The 22,823-nt window shown below is 44.7% G+C and overlaps 1 protein-coding gene across 1 annotated transcript in view; it reads right to left on the bottom strand.

Annotated features, from left to right (window-relative positions):
• INPP4B (inositol polyphosphate-4-phosphatase type II B) overlaps positions 1-22,823 on the bottom strand; it is an 853,440-nt gene that overhangs the window by 212,712 nt on the left and 617,905 nt on the right. Inside the window, exon 13 of the mRNA XM_030192243.1 lies at positions 17,446-17,655. Coding sequence (XP_030048103.1) covers positions 17,446-17,655 — 210 coding nt within the window. The remainder of the gene's footprint in view (positions 1-17,445; positions 17,656-22,823) is intronic.

Raw genomic sequence — 22,823 nt, 5'->3', positions numbered from 1 at the left:
CCCATCGGGCACAATGTTAAACTAAATTTAACATCCAAGATAGAAACATCCAATATCGAAAGAAGTCTGTCACTTGACAACTAGACCTCCGTTTGGAATGCGTATTTCTCTTATATTCTTAAGCAGCATTTTCCGGAGAGTCTATTTCTCCTGCCATAACCAAGACGTCGTTAAAGTTAGGGTAATTAGTGGAATAGTATACAATTAATTTTCCATTATGAAAAACATTCCGTAGCCAGCAGAGAAAAAGATAATGACACATTTCCCCTTGATTTTAACAGATTTTGTTTGTTTTAGATTCTCCACTAGGTTAAGCCAGTTTGACAATGCACTGTTTTTGCTTTTTTTTTCCAAACATTTTTTCTAGACACTAGGATCCATATTAAAAAAAATAGATACAATAATACTTTCTTAACAAACTATTGGCAACAGAATGCTGTGTTTTCCCAAGGTGGCCCAATATTTATTTATTACATATTTGTACCCCACATTATCCCACCTTTTTGCAGGCTCAATGTGGCTTACAGAGTAAGGTTATGATAAAGTCGGTACATGATTTAAATACAGTTGATCATAAGCTGAGGTGAAAGAGGAATTTAGATGGGCGGATGTTGGATCGGTTGTGTGAGAAGAGTTTTAGGAGTGCTTGGGTGAAACCAACTATAAAAAATGTTAAATCATTTTCGTATTGAACAAGAAAAAAAATCATACATGCAACTAGAATAAACATTTTATACTTTGGGGCTAAATATGATTAAAAGAGGCTAGTTAATTGTTTACAATAAGAACTTATTTTCTTTAGGACAACTTGCAGAGAGAGAGAGAGTGCAAGAGAGAGAGAGTGCGTGAGAGAGAGAAAGAGAAAATTAAACTCATTAACCCATTTACCATAATTTTCCATTGATTCATAACCTTTCAGCTTATCTTTATAGCACAGAGGGAGGATGATCTGCTCAGATTCACCTTTTGTGGCAAGCTACAAACTGTAGCAAAGGTTGACCTCCCCAAGCTTCCAGTGCTGTTGTTCCTTTGTCTGAGGGTCTCTCTCTATATACCTTTGTTTGTCTTCCTTCCTACTTCCTGTAGTTTGCTTTCTAACTCCCCCCCCCCCCCCCCTTCCCCGGTTTCTTCAATTCCCACCCAACACCTTCCCTGATGTTCTCACTCCCACAACTCTCCTTTCTTTGACAGTGACTCTGGTTGCAATAGCAGCAATACTTCCTCCATGAGCATTGGGGTTATGGATCTTCTGGAGGATTTTGGCCGTGGTCGTATCTGAGAAGGAAGGTAACTCAGCTCAGAGAACAAGTGGCACCTCCTTCCTTATCCACTCCCACTCCCACATGGAGTTTGGAAGAACAAGAGTAGACGGATTTTAGTGGATTCTGGTAGGATAAGACCTGTGAAATGAAGTGGAGTAGTAGCCTAGTGGTTAGTGCAGTGGACTTTGATCCTGGGGAACTGAGTTTGATTCCCACTGCAGCTCCTTGTGACTCTGGGCAAGTCACTTAACCCTCCATTGCCCCTGGTACAAAATAAGTACCTGAATATATGTAAACTGCTTTGAATGTAGTTGCAAAAACCTCAGAAAGGCAGTATATCAAGTCCCAGTTCCCTTTCCCTATTTGTAGATTCTACATGGAATGTTGCTACTATTGGAGATTCTACATGGAATGTTAATGTTGCTATTCCACTAGCAACATTCCATGTAGAAGCCTGCCCTTGCAGATCAGCAACGCGGCTGCACAGGCTTCTGTTTCTGTGAGTCTGACGTCCTGCACGTACGTGCAGCACGTCAGACTCACAGAAACAGAAGCCTGCACGGCAAGGGCAGGCTTCTACATGGAATGTTGCTAGTGGAGGAGTAGCCTAGTGGTTAGTGCAGTGGACCTTGATCCTGGGGAACTGAGCTCAATTCCCACTGCAGCTCCTTGTGACTCTGGGCAAGTCACTTAAGCCTCCATTGCCCCTGGTACAAAATAAGTACCTGAATATATGGAAACCGCTTTGAATGTAGTTGCAAAAACCTCAGAAAGGCGGTATATCAAGTCCCAATTCCCTTTCCCCTAATGATACCATGGCTACTCCTGGAAAGGATATTTAAAGCGGAGACAGTTAAAAACAAACACTCTGCTGTAAAAGGGAGCCAATGGTAGTGTCAAATGATCATAGAAGAGACATCATCAGAGTCATTGATCTGGGTGGCTAAATAGAAGATCAAATGCCTACCACGTGAGGAGTTATGGACCAAGAAAGGGATCTGGGTGTCATCGTTGATAATACACTGAAACCTTCTGCTCAGTGTGCTGCTGCGGCTAAGAAAGCGAATAGAATGTTGGGTATTATTAGGAAAGGTATGGAAAACAGGTGTGAGGATGTTATAATGCCATTGTATCGCTCCATGGTGCAACCGCACCTTGAGTATTGTGTTCAATTCTGGTTGCCACATCTCAAGAAAGATATAGTGGAATTGGAAAAGGTGCAGCGAAGGGCGACTAAAATGATAGTGGGGATGGGACGACTTCCCTATGAAGAAAGACTAAGGAGGCTAGGGCTTTTCAGCTTGGAGAAGAGACGGCTGAGGGGAGACATGATAGAGGTATATAAAATAATGAGTGGAGTGGAACAGGTGGATGTGAAGCGTCTGTTCATGCTTTCCAAAAATACTACGACTAGGGGTCATGCGATGAAACTACAGTGTAGTAAATTTAAAACAAATCGGAGAAAATCTTTCTTCACCCAACGCATAATTAAACTCTGGAATTTGTTGCCGGAGAACGTGGTGAAGGCGGTTAGCTTGGCAGAGTTTAAAAGGGGGTTGGACGGTTTCCTAAAGGACAAGTCCATAGACCGCTACTAAATGGACTTGGGAAAAATCCACAATTTCAGGAATAACGTATAAAATGTTTGTACATTTGGGTAGCTTGCCAGGTGCCCTTGACCTGGATTGGCCGCTGTCGGGGACAGGATGCTGGGCTCGACGGACCTTTGGTCTTTTCCCAGAATACTCAGCCAACAGGGATACTACCAATATCTTTTATATTACAGAAGCAAAAAGAAGGGTATGTGATGTCATAGTCCACTTTGGGTTCAATACCCTGACTACAAATGAAGTCAGTATACTTCAGGTAGAGTTCAGCAAACTGAGATAAGAACTTCGGCAGCAGGCAATTTCCATAGCATTTTATGAGATACCGCTTATATTTATTAGGTGCTTTCTATACCACTCTTCAACCAATATTAATAGGAGTGAACTACGATAACAGGACAGGGGAAAAAAAGTAGGAGAAGAAAAGAAAAGAAAGGAAGGTCCATAATTGAAAGTGTATAAGAAAGCAACTACACTGGCTCCCACTTAAAGAACGAATCGCGTTCAAGATCTGCATGATTGTTCATAAAATTATTTACGGAGAGGCCCCGACTTACATGCTAGACCTCGTGGACCTGCCACCCAGAAATGCTAAAAGATCTTCCTTGACCTTTCTCAACCTACACTTCCCCAGCTGTAAAGGATTAAAATACAAACTAACACACGCGACCAGCTTTTCCTACAAAAGTACGCAGTTGTGGAACACATTTCCAACTCACTTGAAAATGATCAAGGAATTAACTAACTTCTGCAAATCTCTGAAAACCTCTCTCTTTAACAAAGCTTACCACGAGAACCCATAAATAACTATAACACACACCTATCCACCCTTACTCAGAATGTATCTGTCTACCTACCTGACCACCTTTAAGAATGTATCCTTTATAACTGCTTGACCAATTCCTCCTGTCGTCCATGACTTCTTGTAACACCAATAGTATTCTTAACCCTGGTATGACAATGCCATAACAGGTCTTTGTAAGCCACATTGAGCCTGCAAATAGGTGGGAAAATGTGGGATACAAGAGCAATAAATAAATAAATAAAAAAATAAGGTGATGGATGACAACTTACTGTAGTAAAATGTCATCCCCAAAAAATTGTTGGAGAAGATGACATAAACCCTGACCATCGCTGGCTACATTAGCCACAGATATTCAGTGCCAGGCCTTGTGCGGGTGCCAGTACTAATATCTGGGGATAATTATGAAAGCAATGGCCACCGGAGCTTATGCGGTTCCTGACTGATATTTAGCCAGGTCCCATATAAAACAGTTATGCAGGCCTCAGCAGAATATCGTCTGGGAACCCACAAAATATTTAAAAAGTCCTCAGGCTTTTTGATCACCTCCCCCCACTCTACTCCAGTGCCTACCTCTCTCCCCCATCCTCAGTGACACCAAATCTCCCTCCCACCCTCTCCCTCCAACCAAGCTGAATGACCCACCTTCCTCCATACAGGATAGGCTCTTCGCCAGGCTTAGCTGCAATCCCTGGTGGCCCAGTGGGGGCAGGAGCAAACCCCACTTACTCCTGCCCCTAGCGACTGCCTCAAGAAAATGGCTGCCATGTATACCATGAGGCTGCTGCAAGAGGTTGTGACAGCTATTTCCTGCCCCCTCTGGACCACCAGGGATTTCAGGTAGGCCAGAAAGAAGGCAGGGTGGTAGGGGAATTGGAATGGTTGAACATTGTAAAAAGTTAAGTGAATCCTGGTTGAATACCAGCTTTGAAGCTGTCCTACATTCACCCAGTTAGCTATGCGGGTGCCAGGACTGAATATTGCCGGTACCCACATAACTGCAGGCTCCTCCCTAACTTTACCCACGGTACAGATCCTGACCTGCCCACCTTAAACGTGGCTTGTCAGAACTGATATTCAGCGGCACTGCCCAGTTAAGTGCCATTGAATATTGGTGGTTGGGTGGCATCAAGCAATTTAAGCAGGCAGGAGCTTAAATTGCTTTGAATATCCACCATTGGGAAGCCAAGAGTATGAGTCAATAAAGAAGGAAGATAAACTGGGGAAGGAATCTGAAAGACCACAAACAGAAATATTCAGGTTTTTAAAAATGTTTTATTTATTGTAAAGTTTTCAAATACAATCAAGGAATAATCACTTGTACAGAAAATAACTGTTAAACACATCCAATAATAAGAAAATTACACAGCAAGTTATAATACAACACCGTGGGAAGGACAATCAAGTAGAAATCAAAAAGAAAAAAGGAGTAATTAAACCAATACATGCAAAACTAAACTAGCAGCGGCAAATACACTTCAGTTAATACAAATCTGGACCTTTAAGTTGCCCGTCTTCTCAGAGAACTAGAGATCACTTTCCTGCTGCTAACGAAAGCGGAAAGCTGTGAGGGCTCAAAAAAGATATAACCGATTTCAATTTCACTATATATTTATAAGGCTATTTTAGAAAGAATAAATCTCCTAACTGCAATTCAGTGGGTCTCAATAAAAGTACATTTTTCTTTTCTTGAAAACTATATGCAAGAGCCAATCATGATCTGCGACTTACCCAGAAAACCCAATGCCCATAAACAACCAAGACCCACTAGCAGACACCTTTTAGAGAGCTCTGACCCCTGTCACAGAGTTCCATGTCCGCATCTGTCCATAGGCCTCTCACCAAGCCCAATGCTCGACCCAAAACACGATCTCTTCTGAACCTGACCAAACAACCCTCATGATCAGAACACAGGGCCCATCCAACTCCCGCACAAGCAATCTATATCAATGCAAGATCCGTGGTGAATAAGATCTTATTAATAAAGAATTATTAGAATTGTCCGATCTAGGCTTTTTGTTTATCTCTGAAACATAGCTCACAGAAGTCAACAGTCCAATACTACCCCTCACCTATACCCACCCGGATATGCCTGTACCCTGCAACACAACGAAACCAAAGCTCGTAACAGACATATAATAATTCTTCCTCTCTACGATTCTCTTCCTCTCTACAATTCCTTAATGTGTCTGTACACACGAACCTTATCTTACCACAACATTACTGTATTTGTTCATATCGGAACTGGCGAACGCCTTTATGGTACTATGTAAGCCATATTGAGCCTGCAAATAGGTGGGAAAATGTGGGATACAAATGTAACAAATAAATAAATAAATAAATAAGTAAATAAATAAATAAAATATGACATTCTCCATTCTCCAAGACTAAATAAAAAAGGAAGAGGTCTTCCACTCATTTATAAGAGCTTTCTACACATATCTTTAGTTAGTACACGGGTGTTCCCAGAACTGAAATACATGCTATGTAAACTCCATGACAACTCCAAAGGAACCAGTCAGATCACTCTACTCCTTATCTACCGTCCACCAGGAGCCTGGACAAAGGCCGAACCTACCATACTGGAGGTCATCTCATCCACTATGTCCCAATTTCCCAGAGTAGTCGTCCTGGGAGATCTAAACCTACACCTAGAGAATGATGGGAATACCAATGTCCATAACTTTAAATCATTCTTGAAAACAAATGAACTCACTATACATGGGGGAGGCCCAACTCATGAGCTAGGTCATACTTTAGATTTCCTTATGTCCTATCCCACCAACCTGATTGGATCTTCCACACGGAAGCCTACACCATGGTCCAACTGGACTTTACCATTAATATCTGCCTATCAAACCACCCCAACCATCACCCTGTTAAGCTAATAACCACCAGAGGGAAAAAAGACGAATCCAGCTTCTGGAACAAGCTAAAAAACTCCCTTACAATCACTTCTACTAAATTGCTCACACTCATATTGCTTCCTAGACCATTGTCCAGAATTCTTGTTCCAAACTACCCCAACAAAGGTGGTTCAATGCCTAACAGACTGCCTTAATGGGCTACCAGATTCTGGCTATCTTTCTTCAGATATGGGCAAAATCGTTCTCATACCACTATTGGTTCAGAGTTAGACACAGTCTCTGCAGCAAATTATCTCCCAGTGGCGAGTATACCACTCTTTACAAAAATGTTTGAATCATATGCTAGTAAACAATTCTCCAAATACCTGGACACATTCTCCACATCACACCAGTTCCAATTCAGATTCAGATTCCGCACACAGCACTGAAACCCTGCTCTTAGTACTAACAACGTATGTTAAACAATACCTATACAAGGGGGATCAGATGCTACTACTTCAGTTCGATATCTCAGCAGTGTTTGATGCAGTGAATCTCGTAATGATACTGGAATGTATGAATCAGATTAGAATAACAGGACCAGTCCTCAAATGGTTCAACGAATTCCTCTCAAACCAAAGCTACTCAGTGAAACAAAACAAAAACCTTTCCAAATACTAGATTCCGAAATGTGGGATTCCCCAAGGGTCCCCGCTCTCTCCCATCTTGTTCAACTTCTTCATGTCTTCCCTTAGTTCTATTCACCTGGGATCAGGAGAACTATTACTATCAAACAAAGATGACATCATGCTCCTTCTATCTCTGACATCCTCACACCAAGATCCAACCCGATCGGCAACAATCGGGATGAACACTATTCAGACCTGGGTCCTGACAAACAAACTGAAATTGAACACCCAAAAGACTAAGATTCTCTGGTTCTAGAATCAAGGAGCCAAGATCCCAACTTCAATAACACTACCCAACAACATCACCTTTCCAGCTGAATCAGAAGCTAGAGTGCTTGGAGTCATCCGTGTATGATAGTAATAGTTCTCCTGATCCCAGGTGAATAGAGCTAAGGGAAGACATGAAGGAGTGGAGGAGTGGCCTAGTGGTTAGGGTGGTGGACTTTGGTCCTGAACAACTGAGTTCAATTCCCACTTCAGGCACAGACAGCTCCTTGTGACTCTGGATAAGTCACTTAACCCTCCATTGCCCCATGAAAGCCACATTGAGCCTGCCATGAGTGGGAAAGCATGGGGTACAAATAAAATAAAAATCCTTGACTCCTCCCTATCATTCACATCACATGTCAACCAACTATGGAAGAATACAACGTTTAAAATGAGACTACTTCATCTAATTAGGTAATTCTTTGATCAAAAAGCCTTTGAGCTACTGTGCTTATCCTAACACACCTGGACTACTGCAATGCCTTATTTATTAAACAAAACTACAGATCCTTATAGAACACAGTGGCAAGATTAATTTTCAAAATGAATAGATACACCAGTGTTTCACCTTACCTTATAAAACTACACTGGCTACCAATAGCTGAAAGAACTAAGTTTAAGGTTGCCTGACTAGTCTTTCAGATTCTTCAAGGTGCCACCTCTGCACTCCTGATTAACATTTCATCTATTTGCATTGTTCACTCCAACAGACTAAAAGAACAATTGATCCTAGTCCCACCATTTCACAATGGAATCCAATCTCAGAAGATCTTTAACTCGCTCTTCTCAGCGGCACAGATTGCATTATGGAACTCACTCCCTCTGGCAATAGAGAATAACTACCTCAGCTTCCAAAAGAAGCTAAAAACCTTCTTCTTCCTAAAGACTGCTATATAATACTCACCGAACACCAATCCCCTAACGGACTTTGGAAATATCAAATTTAACACAGACTATAATCACACCGTATAACGCTCTATAACATTATATCCAATCAAAAGAATGTATTCACCTAGGGCATAATCGAACGGCGACAGGCCATCTTCGGGGCCGGGTCCGCAAAGGGGCAGTGCCAACTGTATTATCGAAAAAGATGGCCGGCCATCTTTTCTTTCGATAATACGGTTGGGGCTGGCTAAATCTCAACATTTAAGTCAAATGTTGAGATCACCGGGTTTACAGATGGCCGGCTTCAAAAAAAGTGGAAAAAAAAAATCCAAGTGCTCGTCAGCTAAATGCGCTGTGATTGGCTGAGAGAGACCCCTGTCTGTGATTGGCTGAGAGAGACCTGAAGGGGCATAATCAAAAGGGAGAAACATCCACGTAAGTGGAGCTGTGGCCAAGTGGTTAGAGCACTGGTCCTCTAATCCAGAGGTGGCCGGTTCAAATCCCACTGGTACTACTGAAAAAGCCGAGCAAAAATACTTTTGATTTAGGACTTCCCTGACGAGCACTTCGATTTTTTTAAAAAAAATTTTGGGTGGGAGGGGATTGGTGACCACTGGGGGAGTAAGGGGAGGTCATCCCCGATTCCCTCCGGTGGTCATTTGGTCAGTTGGGGCTCCTTTTTGAAGCTTGGTCGTGAAAAAAAGGGACCAAGTAAAGCCGGCGAAATGCTCGTCAAGCCTGTTTTTTTTTTTCCATTATCGGGCGAAGCCGGCCATCTCGTGAGCACGCCCCCGTCCTGCCTTCACTTCCCTACCAACACGCCCCCTTGAAATTTTGCCGGCTCTGTGACAGAAAGCAGTTCAAGCCGGCCAAAATCAGCTTTTGATTATACCGATTTGGCCGGTTTCACGAGATCACCGGCGATCTCCCAGTTTGTGTCGGAAGATCGCAGGCGATCTCTTTCGAAAATAAGCCTGCTAATGTCCTACTTATAAAACTGTAACTGTTGTTCCACTAATGCTGTAAACCACAGTGAACCCTAAACAGGGGATATCAGCGGTATATAAGACCCTAAATTAAATTGATCAAAGTTTATGACCAGTGCCGCCAGTACCATAGACCAAGAGTCAGAAGTTTCCAGAATGTCCAAAACATTTTAACACATCAACAGCAGGATCTGAAGAATCTTGGGTACTGAAAATCTCTTTTTTAGTGGTTGGGAGATAATATATGCAAGATATAGGAGGAAAAGACAGCTCTTGGACTTGAAGAATCTCCACCAAATAGAACTTAAACATATCTCTTGGTATAATCAATGGAGCTTTGGGAAAATTAATTAAGCAAAGGTTTGAGAACCTTTACATTCTCCAAATTCTCAACCTTTCGGATAAGCAAATATTCTCAGACATTAATGAAACATGATATACTTGAGAGGTCTTAATTTGTTCAGAATGCTGGTCAACTTTCTGATTCACCTGAGTCATTTGACTCTGTAATCCTATATAATAATTCTCACCTCCAACGTTCTGACTTGCCTGGGACCATGGCTCATTCCGAGTTGGTCTGCTAGGCTCCGTAGACCAGGCTGACATCACCATAGCCATTATGATGTCAACTTCAGAACCCCGGGGGGGGGGGGGGGGGGGGGGGGGGAAACATGTCTCACAGCTGATCCATGTCGAGAGGAGGGTCGCTGGACATGGGTGGCTGAAGGGGGGGCAGGGGAGAGAGAGGAGGGTCACTGGACAGGGGTGGCTGCAGGGGGTCGCTGGACATGGGTGGCTGGAGTGGAGCAGGGGAGAGAGGAGGGTCGCTGGACGTGAGTGGCAGGAGGGGGGCAGGGGAGAGAGGAGGTTCGCTGGACATGGGTGGCTGGGGCGCAGGGGGAGAGAAGGGTCGCTGGACATGGGTGGCTGCAGGGGGAGAGAAGGGTCGCTGGACATGGGTGGCTGCAGGTTAGCCGAGGAAAACCTTGCTAGCGCCCGTTTAATTTGTGTCAGAAACGGGCCTTTTTTTACTAGTACTAACATATTAGTTTGGATATTCTTATTAATAGTAGAAAATTGCACTGTCGGTGCCTGACCTAGTTCAGAGACCGCTGTCTATATAGTTTCAGGCATAAAGACCAAAGGCCTCTGAAGCACAAGCTCAGGCATTAGCAGCATTGGATCCAAAACGCTTCCATTCCCAGCCGCATCCACCTTCGAACCTGGGACCGTTACCACTTCCCCCACTGCCAATTCAGTGATCTGCTGACTCAGAGGAAGTTGCTACACTGCCCCCTGCGATCCCGAGACCTTCTCTCTTGAAGAGGGCAGTACTGACGCTTCTCATTGGGTGTCCTCCAAAGAATCTCAAGTGCTGGTCATCGCGGCTGAGGTAGGGATGTCTGCATGTCGGGAGACAAGGAAGCATCAGAGGCGAAGTCCAAGACTGCTCCACCTGGTAGTGGTACAGGCAAGCTGGCTGCTCGCCGACCGCAGAGAAAAAAAATCCATCAGACCGGTAACATTAATCTGGGTTTGAGAGTGGATTCCATGGGAAAACCCTCACCTTCCCCTTCTTTTTCGGCATAGGTCAGCGTTTCAGGAGCGAAGTTATGCTGCTGCCACCAACAATTCCCTACACCGCTATGCGAACTCTTAGATCCCTAACAGATAACAGGTTAGTTATTCCCCCTCTTGCTAAGGCTAGATGGGAATCTACACGGAGATCGGCTTTTTTCTATTTGTCACCCTCCCTTTGGAACGGCCTTCAAAGGAGATCAGATTAGAGAAATCCTATCTCCATTTCCGAAAACTTTTGAACACCTTTTTCTTTATAAGCTACATAGAACAGAACTTAGCATAATGAGATAAGGTCAATAAGAAAAAGAAAAATAAGGGGTAGCTTAACTGTATATTAGATTTTTAATTTGTACTGATTTTATTATGTAGTTTATTCTGGTTTGCTGTGCTTTCCTGTCATGAATGGAATTCCTATGTTTGTTTATTTGTATACACTAATTGTTTTTATACATATGTAAACCGTTCTGTTTGCAGCTGCAATAAGACGCGGTATATAAATTAACATAAATAAAAAAAATAAATAAATCTTGATTCCTCCCCGAAATATTCAGATTTAATTAATAAAATCCCAGGCTCACAATCACTGGTGGTTGAGGAAGATCAAGATAGTACAGCTGTCATTGAGTTTCATGGTTGGAGCTAAAATGAAATATTCAGGGAATCAGAAAGGTGTGGGGGGGGGGGGGGGGGGGGGGAGAAGCAGCAATTTATGTAGGGATATGGATAAAGGATGAAGCAATGCTGGTTATTGGTGGGGGAGGGGGCGCAAGGGGCATCATTTCCACCTAGAGAGATTTACAGACTTCTGGCACTGGTGGAAGAGCTGGACTGAGAGATAGCAATGACATACATAACATTACATTGAAAAGCCATGCTGGAGACTGTAATCTGCTGGATGAGGTCAGGAGCATTCCCATCTGTGGATCAGAAGAAGAAAGTGCCCTAGATTTCCATCAAGGGATGCTCTTCAGATAAATGGTAACAGAACCAGTGGTGTGCTGGAGCCGGCTCGCACCGGCTCGCAAGAGCCGCTTGTTAAATTTTGACAGCTCTTGCGAGCCGGTTGTTGTTGGGGGCGAGCCGGCTCCATTGCGGGAGGTAAGCATGGCAGGAGGGCGCCATCACTGGCCATGCTTACCTCCCCTGCCGCTCCGAAGCATGCACAACCATGTCCTTCGCCCCCCTCCGTCTTTTTTTAATTACCTCCGTCGAAGCGCCGCCATTTAAAGCCCTGCTGCATGCTGGCTGGCCGTCTCCAGGCTTCCCCTGCTTGATTCGGATGATGTTCGTGCCTTAGTCCCGCCTTCATTCTGACGTCATTTCCTTTTTTCGCGAAGGGCGGGACTAAGGCACGAACATCATCCGAATCAAGCAGGGGAAGCCTGGAGACGGCCAGCCAGCATGCAGCAGGGCTTTAAATGGCGGCGCTTCGACGGAGGTAATTAAAAAAAGACGGAGGGGAGGGTGGGAGCGAAGGACATCTTTGGACCATGCTTCAGAGCGGCAGGGGAGGGAGGAGAATCGCTGGATGGGTAGAGGGGGGCAGGGGAGAGACCTGCTGGGCATGGGTGGGTAGAGGGGGGCAGGGAAGAGACTTGCTGGGCATGGATGGGCAGAGGGGGGCAGGGGAGAGAATTGCTGGGCATGGATGGGCAGAGGGAGGCAGGGGAGAGAATTGCTGGCCATGGATGGGCAGAGAGAGGCAGGGGAGAGATTTGGTGGCCATGGATGGGCAGAGGGGGGCAGGGGAGAGAACTTCTGGGCATGGATGGGCAGAGGGAGGCAGGGGAGAGAATTGCTGGGCACGGATGGGCAGAGAGAGGCAGGGGAGAGATTTGGTGGCCATGGATGGGCAGAGGGGGGCAGGGAGAGAACTTCTGGGCATGGATGGGCAGAGGGAGGCAGGGGAGAGAATTGCTGGGCACGGATGGGCAGGGGAGAGAATTGCTGGGCATGGATGGGCAGAGGGGGGGCAGGGGAGAGAACTGCTGGGCATGATGGGCAGAGGGAGGCAGGGGAGAGATTTGCTGGCCATGGATGGGCAGAGGAGAGAATTGCTGGGCAGAGGGGGCAGGGGAGAGAAGAGAATTGCTGGGTATGGATGGATAGAGAGGGGCAGGGGAGAGAGGAGAGTTTCAGGACATGGATGGCGGGGAGAGCAAGAGAAATTCTGGACATGGATGGAGGGGGAGGGAAGGGAGAGAGAAGAAATGCTGGACATGGAGGGAAGATAGAGGAAGGAGATTAGATGAGGGAAAAGGAAGTGAGGAGAGAAACTGCACATGGATGGAGAAAATAGGCAGAAGCTGGATCCACTGTACAGTCAAGTATGCAGAGGACCAGAAATGAAGAAGAAAGGAGGAAAGAAAAGAAATAAATGGAAAGGAAGCCCTGGAAACGGAGTCAAGGGAACAGATAGAGAGCAGCAGAATCAGATACTGGACCAGCATGATCAGAGAAACAAAGTCACCAGACAACAAAGGTAGAAAAAAAATAATTTTATTTTCATTATAGTGTTTGGAATATGTCCACTTTGAGAATCAGGTGCTGAACGTTAAAGTTTATGTTTATTTACTTATTTATGGCATTTTATCCCATATTAAACATGAATTAGATTGGAACCTGGGATCATTTTTTTTTTTTCCTGGAGAGAGTAATGTGTTGGCTGCTGCCCCCCCCCCCCCCCGGGTATAGCCAGCTCTGCAATTTTTTTTGGGGGGGGTGCAGGGGTGGACGGGGGGGGGGGGGCGGCGCAGAGGTGGATGGGGGGGGGGGGCGCTGAGGTGGACGGGGGGGGGGGGGGGGGGGGCGCCGAGGTGGACCGGGGAGAGAGCCTGTTGTTAAAAATTTACCAGCACACCACTGAACAGAACCCATAAGAGAGGGAGTAATATTAGATTTGCTGCATATGGAAAGTGCTTCTAAGGTGACCACTTCAATTTTAGTAGTAATTAGACAATATAGGCTAATGCAAGAGCAATAGTAGAAAAGGGTCAAACAGAGGTCAGGGTCTTAAAGTCTACTGACTTTATTTAAATGGAGCTAATAATACTATTGAAATTATAGATATTATCCAGCTGACCTCAGCAGTGACTCATTTCACAGCGAGACACAGCTCAATGACTCACTGTGATCATCATCGGTCATTCAACTTTAAATAATGCTCTAGAAACTTTTTTTTATAATTTTAGAAGTTTTTTGATTAGTCTTTATATATAAAATGCTACTTAGCATATTCAGCCGTTTTTTAATCCAATATGCTTGACTAAGACTACTGAATAAGTAAGTAGCGTTTTATACTGTATATTAAAAATTGAAAAATCAAAATCTTCTAAAATCATAAAAGGTTTTCTAGAGAGTTTAATTAAAGTTGAGTTTACAGACCCCACCTGTGTAATTATTGACCACTCTAACTGATTTATTTAAATGGAGGCATACGTTTAGGGGGTACTGCTGCTTTTAGCTCCTACCCACAATTGCCTCCCCTTGTCCCTTCCTCCCTTCTCACCCATTATACTTTCCTCACCCGTAACTGTCTTGTCTGTCTGTATTATTTAGATTGTAAGCTCTTTTGAGCAGGGACTGTCTCTTTGTATCAGGTGTCAGCGCTGCGTGCCGTCTGGTAGCGCTATACAAATGCTAATAATAATAATGTGGAAATCTGTGTGTAGTAGAACAGTGTGCTAAACTAAAAGAAGGTAAATAAGGGCTTCAGATCTTGATGCTAGGAAGAACATAAAAGGACGAGAAAAAGGACATCTGGATGCTTGTACATAAACATCTTTTCAGAGATGGAGAAGTAGTATACTAGAGGATGTGAACTGAGGCTGCAGGGAGGCAGGAGTAAAATCAGGAAATACTTATTCACAGAGAGGGTGGGTAGATGCCTGGAATACTATCCCAGGGGAGGTGATGTGGACAAAAACAAAAGGAATGAACAGAGAGAAACTCCTATATAGAAAAGGGGAGAGAATCAAAGCAAAATGTAATGACCTTCACACAGGATAGAGAGAGATGTAAGCTGTATAGATTGGCAGGTACAACTCTAGCCACCTTGTTGGACAGACTAGATGGATCACACAGGTCTTTGTCATAATTTACTATATTACTGTTCATGTTGCTATGTTGTTTGTTTTTGAAGGAAGAGGCTGAAAATATGAAAGCAGAAAGATTAGCATTCAGAAGGTACAAGTGCTTGCAAAAAGAAGGCAACAGAAAGAATATCTGGGAAAGCTGAGAGAAGCAGGGAAAATAGCTGGTTTCTGTTTCTAAGCGTTACCATCCAGCTTATTTTTGAAAGAGAAGGCCAGCCATCTTCCGACACAAATCGGCATAATCGAAAGCCGATTTTGGCTGGTCTCAACTGCAGTCCGTCCCGGAGCTGGCCAAACTTCAAGGGGGGCGTGTCGGAAGGGTAGCGAAGGCTGGACAGGGGCGTGCCGAGGCGTGCTTAAGAGATGGACGCCCTCGGCCGATAATGGAAAAAAGAAGGGCGTCCCTGGCGAGAATTTGGTCCACTTTATTGGTCCCTTTTTTTTCAGGTCCAAGTCCCAAAAAAGTGCCCAAACTGACCAGATGACCACCGAAGGGAATCGGGGATCACCTCCCCTGACTCCCCTAGTGGTCACTAACCCTCTCTCACCCTCAAAAAAACATCTTTAAAAACTTTTTTGCCAGCCTCTATGCCAGCCTCAAATGTCATACTCAGGTCCATCACAGCAGTATACAAGTCCCTGGAGCAGTTTTTCGTGGTGCAGTGCACTTCAGGCAGGTGGACCCAGGCCCATCCCCCCCTTACCCTGTACATTTGTGGTGGTAAATGGGAGCCCTCAACCCCCCACACCCAAACCCACTGTACCCACATGTAGGTGCCCCCTTCACAGATAAGGGCTATGGTAATGGTGTAGAGTTGTGGGGGAGTGGGTTTTGGGGGGCTCAGTACCCAAGTTATGGGAGCTATGCACTTGAGAGCTATTTTAATTTTTTTTTTAATTTTTAGAAGTGCCCCCTGGGGTGCCCGGTTGGTGTCCTGGCATGTCAGGGGAACCAGTGCACTACAAATGCTGGCTCCTCCCATGACCAAATGCCTTGGATTTGGCCGGGTTTGAGATGGTCGGCCTCGGTTTCCATTATCGGCAAAAACCGAGGCCGGCCATCTCAAACCCGGCCATCTCTGAGATTTGGCCGGCCCTAACTGTATTATCAAAACGAAAGATGGCCGGCCATCTCGTTCGAAAATACGGTCGGCCCCGCCCCTTCGCGGCGCCATCCTCGGAGATGGGCGCCCTTAGAGATGGGCGTCCCCGGTCGAAAATGCCCCTCCATATGTCCTCTTTTTGGAGGTCTTCAGATATGTCCACCAGAATTTTTATTTTTTAGGAAAATATCCTCTTTTTCTTTTATGTGCCTATGACCAACACACAATACGAGAACCATCTCTGGCCTATTAGGTCCTTCTCAACACATGGGGGTGCTAAAGAGAGAGAAAGGCATTGCTGATCTCCTCTGTTTCCCTGCTGGTTAAATCTGTCAAGGGAATTTTGTTTTTAAGCATATGTCAGGCAAGCCAGCCAGAGTTGTTGAGGGATATTCACGCTTCTGATAAGTACGCTTGGGTTCACACTCTGTCAAACTCAAATCTGGAAGTTCTTAGAAAGTAGATTATCATCTACTGCTGTACTGTAAGTCAGTCACTGTTTGATGTGTGTCCATTAACTAAAGGCTACAATTAAATACTTCTTTATCAAAGGTAGCAACCATTTTTATTTCTCTTTTTTGTCTCTGCAAATATGGTAACCCTAACTGAAAGGAACCGTTAGCTTTTATGTGAAAGGAAAGAAACTAAAGAATTTTGACAATGAAACCTATGATTACAAATCAGGGGAACAAGTGAATGTAAGCTATTTTAATTCATACAAGACAGTCCCATATACTTATTGGGGCAAAAGTGAAAATCACAGCAGATATTTTCTCTTAAATGCTAGCCAATTTGGGTTGTATAAGTCAATATGCAGCCAAACTTTATATAGATAAAAGAATGAAGACCCAGGGGCATTCCAAGGGAGGGCCTTAAGTTATAGGTCAGACCACAGCGAAAGCAGTCATTACTTTACCTGGATAATTCATTCCTACAAAGCCAAGTCACCACTTTTATTGTGGTGCTTAATAAAGACCTTTTGTGTTCATCACTTCGACTGAAGGGTTTTCCTTGGTTCGACCTCACTTTTTTGTGTGTGAAATTTTTCCTCATACATGCTTAGTCCTTTTTTTTTTAAATGGAGAATGCAAGCATAAATTCTTGTCCTTCCCAAGCCATGCCCAAACCACATTCATACCATCCCTCTTGGAATCTCTGCATGTTGGGAGCTCCATGTGTAAACAGTGATTTTCTAAAAATGGTACCTACATGAGTGTGCAATGTACACATGTAAATGCCATAATTTACAAGTGAATATGGCACTGGTGGCAAAAAGTAAGGGAATCTTTGTAAGAACTAGAACATGAAGAAACCACTTACCCACTGTTCTTCATCATAGTCTGAATGATGAGGTATGGAGTCTTGTCCTAAAACTTGAGACGGAAGTTCCTGAGGGTTCAACTCATTTTCCTCTCCGTTTTTCGTGGGCTCAATTGTTTTCCTATGGCCACAGCCAGGACGAGCCGTGTACAGTGCTAAAAGTGCACTGTTAACCAGTTGATCCTTAAATGCATGTACGAATGACTCTGTCTGGAAAGAAAGCAAAGGCTCTATGGTCACAACAATATATTTCGAAGATCTATCTGATCATCAGTAATAAATGCACAAAGTTTTGGGAGTAATATTAGATTTGAATTTGACTTTTGAATCATGAATTAGTTATCTTACGAAAATGTTTTTCTTTAAGTTACGCCAGCTTAGAGCAATCAGGTCATCACCGAGTAAAGAAAGTTTTAAAATTATTACAAAATCCATACTCCTTCCACAGCTTGATTACTGCAACTCTTTATATTATACTGTTTCATCAAAATTGCAAAAAAAGCTACAACTTTTGCAGAATACAGCTGCTTGGCTTATTTCTGGCCTGGGTAGATTTGACAGGGCCTCACCCTTATTGGCTTGCTTCACTGGCTTCCATTTAATTCACAAGTGATTTTTAAATTGCGTTGTTTGATTTTTTTACACCGTTTCTGGGTTAACTCAGAAGGGCTTATTTTGAATTTTCCTATGGAACTTAACTTTCCTTCCATAAAAGGAGTTAAATAAAAGAAGCAGGTTGTGTTGTCTTCAAGTTTATTACAGGCTTACTATCCCGCCCTTTGGAGCACCTTCAGAGCGGCTTACAATCTAAAATACAAGTGAAAAGAGACATATCTCTCTATATAAAACGCACCTCCAACATTCTAATGAAGCCTCACTTTCCCAACGTTCTAAAAGTGAGGTGGCAGAGGCCACTTTTTTGCTCCTTGAGTGTCTGCCCCGCCCACGCGTCAAACTTGATGATGTCGGGGGCGGAGCAATGACACTCCTCCCTCCTCCCTCAGTCGCTGTCCTCTCACTCTCAGCACCGTCTACCTGCCTTTCTCGGCATACCAAACTTCACTTTAACACTGCTGCGCTGAAGGCATCCTGCTTTTCTCACTCACCCAAACACCACTCTCTCTCTAAACATCCGACCCATGAACAGCACGTTATGTCAAAGGAGGAGAGAACTAAAGACAGATGCTTCACTACTCCTCCCCCTCCCTCAGTCGCTGTCCTCTCACTCTCAGCACCGTCTACCTGCCTTTCTCGGCACACCAAACTCACTTTAAACTGCTGCGCTGGAGGCATCTGCTTTTCTCACTCACCCGAAGACTCTCTTTCTCTACCATCCAAATCATGAACAGGACCTTATGTCAAAGAGGAAGAAACTAACATCAGATGGTTCTGCCAGGTAAAGCAGAATTCCTTCATCACAGCATGCACAGTCACAGAATTTGGCCAGCATGTAGGCATAATATTTACTTCATTTAAATTTCTTATGTACTGCCTGCAAGCTCTTGAAACACTGTACGTCACTCTCCGCTCTCATACACTCTCTCGGTCTCACAGAGAGTCTGTGTATCGCACACATACTCTCTCACACACTCTCTCACACACAATGTATCTGTGTAAAACACAATCTCTCACACTCGCTGTGTCTCACATTTGCACTTGCACACACTCTCATTCTCCACACACACCACTCGCACCCACACTCCATCTCTCTGTCACACACACGCGCTCACACATTCACTCTCACTCTCACACACACCTCTCTCTCTCACACACAGTCACTCTCACACACACTCTCACAAACATACACACTCCCAGGAAAACCTTGCTAGCGCCCGTTTTCATTGTGTCAGAAACGGGCCCTTCTTTACTAGTAGGTAAATAAAAATGAAAATGTCAAACATGACTGATAGGGTAGTGGGGAGAATTAAATAAACGATAGGATAGAAAGGGGAAGAAAAGACCAAAAGGGAGGCTACAAGTATCTTCCGAGGGTGTTCCAGGTCAACGTTGACTTATTTATATGCATCTTTGAACAGTTGTATTTTTAGATCAGTTTTAAACTGATCTAACGATGTCTGTAATCGGAGACTAACATGTAATGAGTTCCAAAAATACGGGCCTTGTATATTAAAAATAGCTTGTCCTTGTATATTCATGGGTTATTTCAGGGTAGCTTGGTATTACTAATTGATTTTGCTAAGCAAATCTAGTGCGCGTACAGGACTATACGGGATAAGGTAACGGAAAAGATAAAGAGGTTGATTGGCTTGCAAAGTCCTGAAAACTTGAAACTTGTCTTTCCCCTTCGTTTGTGCTAGGTGGTATGGAATAGCTTCCCACAGCAACTTAGAGAATTACCTTCTTATTTGTTGTTTAGGAAATGTTCTTAAAACATATCTTTTTTTCTAACCGATGTTATGTCTGTTTTTAATAGGGTGTCCTTCTCACAGGGTCGCCCAAATAAGTATAATGGAAAGCCGATTTTGGGCAATCCCCAACTGCTTTCCGTCGCGGGGACGACCAAAGTTCCCGGGGGCGTGGTCGGAGGCGTAGGAAGGCGGGACTTGGGCCATGCCTAACACATGGGCGTCCTCCACCCATAATGGAAAAAAAAGGGGCGTCCCTGACGAAACACTTGGACGACTTTACTGGTCCTTTTTTCCTTAGGACCAAGCCACAAAAAGGTGCCCGAACGACCAGATGACCACTGGAGGGTATCGGGGATGACCTCCCCTTACTCCCCCAGTGGTCACTAACCCCCTCCCACCCTAAAAAAAGTTTTAAAAATATTATTTGCCAGCCTCTATGCCAGCCTCAAATATCATACCCAGCTCCATGACAGCAGTATGTAGGTCCCTGGAGCAGTTTTAGTGGATGCAGTGCACTTTAGGCAGGTGGACCCAGGCCCATCCCCCCCTACCTGTTACACTTGTGGTGGTAAATGTGAGCCCTTCAAAACCACTGTACCCACATCTAGGTGCCTCCCTTCACCCATAAGGCTATGGTAGTGGTGTATAGTTGTGGGGAGTGGGTTTTGGGGGGCCTCAGCACACAAGGTAAGGGAGCTATGCACCTAGGAGCAATTTCTGAGTCCACTGCAGTGCCCCCTAGGGTGCCCAGTTGGTGTCCTGGCATGTCAGGGGGACCAGTGCAGTACGAATGCTGGTTCCTCCCACGACCAAAGGGCTTGCATTTGATCGTTTCTGAGATGGGCGTCCTTAGTTTCCATTATCGCCGAAAATCAGAAACGACCAAGCCTAAGGACGACCATCTCTAGGGACGACCTAAATGTTAAGATTTGGGCATCCCCGACCGTATTATCGAAATGAAAGGAGGTCCTCAAAAAGCTTGCCATAATGCTCCATTCCTCTGTAAACGGAGACCTCCCTCTGTAGCATCCAACTCCTGCAGCAGGAAACAGGAAGTTTCATCAGAGGAGTCGGATGCTAGAGAGGGAGGGCTCTGGTTATAGAAGAGTGGAGCAGCGTGTGCTTAATGCCGATGCAAGGCAAGTTCAGAGGGTGACGGCGGGGAGGATGAGATGCCAGACAACGGGGAGGAAAAAGAGAAAAGGCTGCCGCTGTATGGCAGCGGCGGATGAGTTGACACAGATTGGGGTGACAGGAGAGAAAAGGCTGCCGATGTACGGCAGTGGCGGTAGGTAGGAGACATAAGCTGCAGGAGGACGGGGCCCCAGTAGGCGAAGAGCAGCTATGACAAGATTAATACGTTAAAATTATTAAGTCAAGTTAATAATTTTAACATGTTAATCGCATTAAAACGTGTTAAAAGAACAGTTCTAGTTTCTGCCAGGCACTGGGTAAGAATAAACCAGGGGAAGTCATGGAAATTCCACTTTTCCTGCACCTTTACCAGGATTTACTTCTGGGGGAATGATACTGGAATGCAGTTCGCCCAATTTAGTGTCCAGACTTCAGAGCACAAATGAGATCCTGCTCCAGCCCTTCCCTTCTGGGTAGCCTTCAGGGAAGAGAAGGGGGTGCGCTGGGAGCAGAGCAGAGAACAATTACTCTACTCCCTAATCCTCTCCTTCTTCTCCTGTTGCTCCTGCCCTCGTCTACTCGTGCCCTCCCACAGTTCAACTTTGTCTACAAAATTAAAGACAATACAGTGTGGATTTGCTCTACCGACTCCAAACTGTGTATTTTTTGGTACTTTGGAATGGGTGAACTTTGCCACCTGTCTTGATTATTTCTAAACTGCTGAAACTTTTTTTTTTTTTAACATAAGACTAGCCATTACTGGGTCAGCCCCAATGGTCCATCTAGCCCAGTATCCTGCTTCCAACAGGGTCAATCAAGGTCACAAGTCACTGGCAGAAACCCAAATAGTAGCAAGATTCCATGATAGAATCTCAGAGTGGCAACATTCCATAATCCCGAAGAGTAGCAAACATTCCATGCTACCAATCTCAGGGCAAAGCAGTGGTTTTCCCCTATGAGCATCTCAAAAACAGGACTATGGGACATTTGCTCCAGGAACTTGTCCCAAACCTTTTTAAAACCCAGATACGCTAACCACTGTTAGCACATCCTCCAGAAAATGAGTTACAGAGTTTAACCATTCTTTGAGTAAAAAAAAAAACATTTCCTCCTATTTGTTTTAAAGTATTTCTATTGAGTGTCCTCCTCCCATCCCCTTGCCCCAGAATATTTCTTTTATTGAAAATCCTTGAAAACATACATATGTAACCAGCTGGCAATGATACCGAAACAAACTTCCTAAAAACCCCATCCCTCCCCTTATCCCCTAACTCAACCTGGAGGTCCCCTCCCCAAGTCCATATATGTTAGGAGAGCATGGAGAAGAGTAGCCACTGAGTGATAAAAGTCTAGTTTATACCCAAATTGATGGAGTAGACTTCCAAGTGTGGTAGCCATCCAAATAGTGAATGATACATACCTGTAGCAGGTGTTCTCCGAGGACAGCAGGTGATTGTTCTCACGACTGGGTGACGTCCGCGGCAGCCCCCACCAACCGGAAAAGCTTTCGCGGGACGGTCGGCACGCAGGGCACGCCCACCGCGCATGCGCGGCCGTACTTCCGCCCCGGTGCGCGACCGCTCCCGCCAGTTGAATGACAAGCAATTAAATATGAAACACAACTCCAAGGGGAGGAGGGAGGGTAGGTGAGAACAATCAGCCTGCTGTCCTCGGAGAACGCCTGCTACAGGTATGTATCATTCACTTTCTCCGAGGACAAGCAGGCTGCTTGTTCTCACGACTGGGGTATCCCTAGCTCTCAGGCTCACTCAAAACACGAACCCAGGTCAATTGAACCTCGCAACGGCGAGGGTACAACAGAAAATTGACCTACTAAGAACAACTAACTGAGAGTACAGCCTGACCAGAATGAAT

Source organism: Microcaecilia unicolor, chromosome 2 (genome assembly GCF_901765095.1).
Source record: "Microcaecilia unicolor chromosome 2, aMicUni1.1, whole genome shotgun sequence".
NCBI lineage: Eukaryota > Metazoa > Chordata > Amphibia > Gymnophiona > Siphonopidae > Microcaecilia > Microcaecilia unicolor.
The sequence above is the reverse complement of the archived record's forward strand: the minus strand, read 5'-3'. Positions and strand labels throughout refer to the sequence as shown.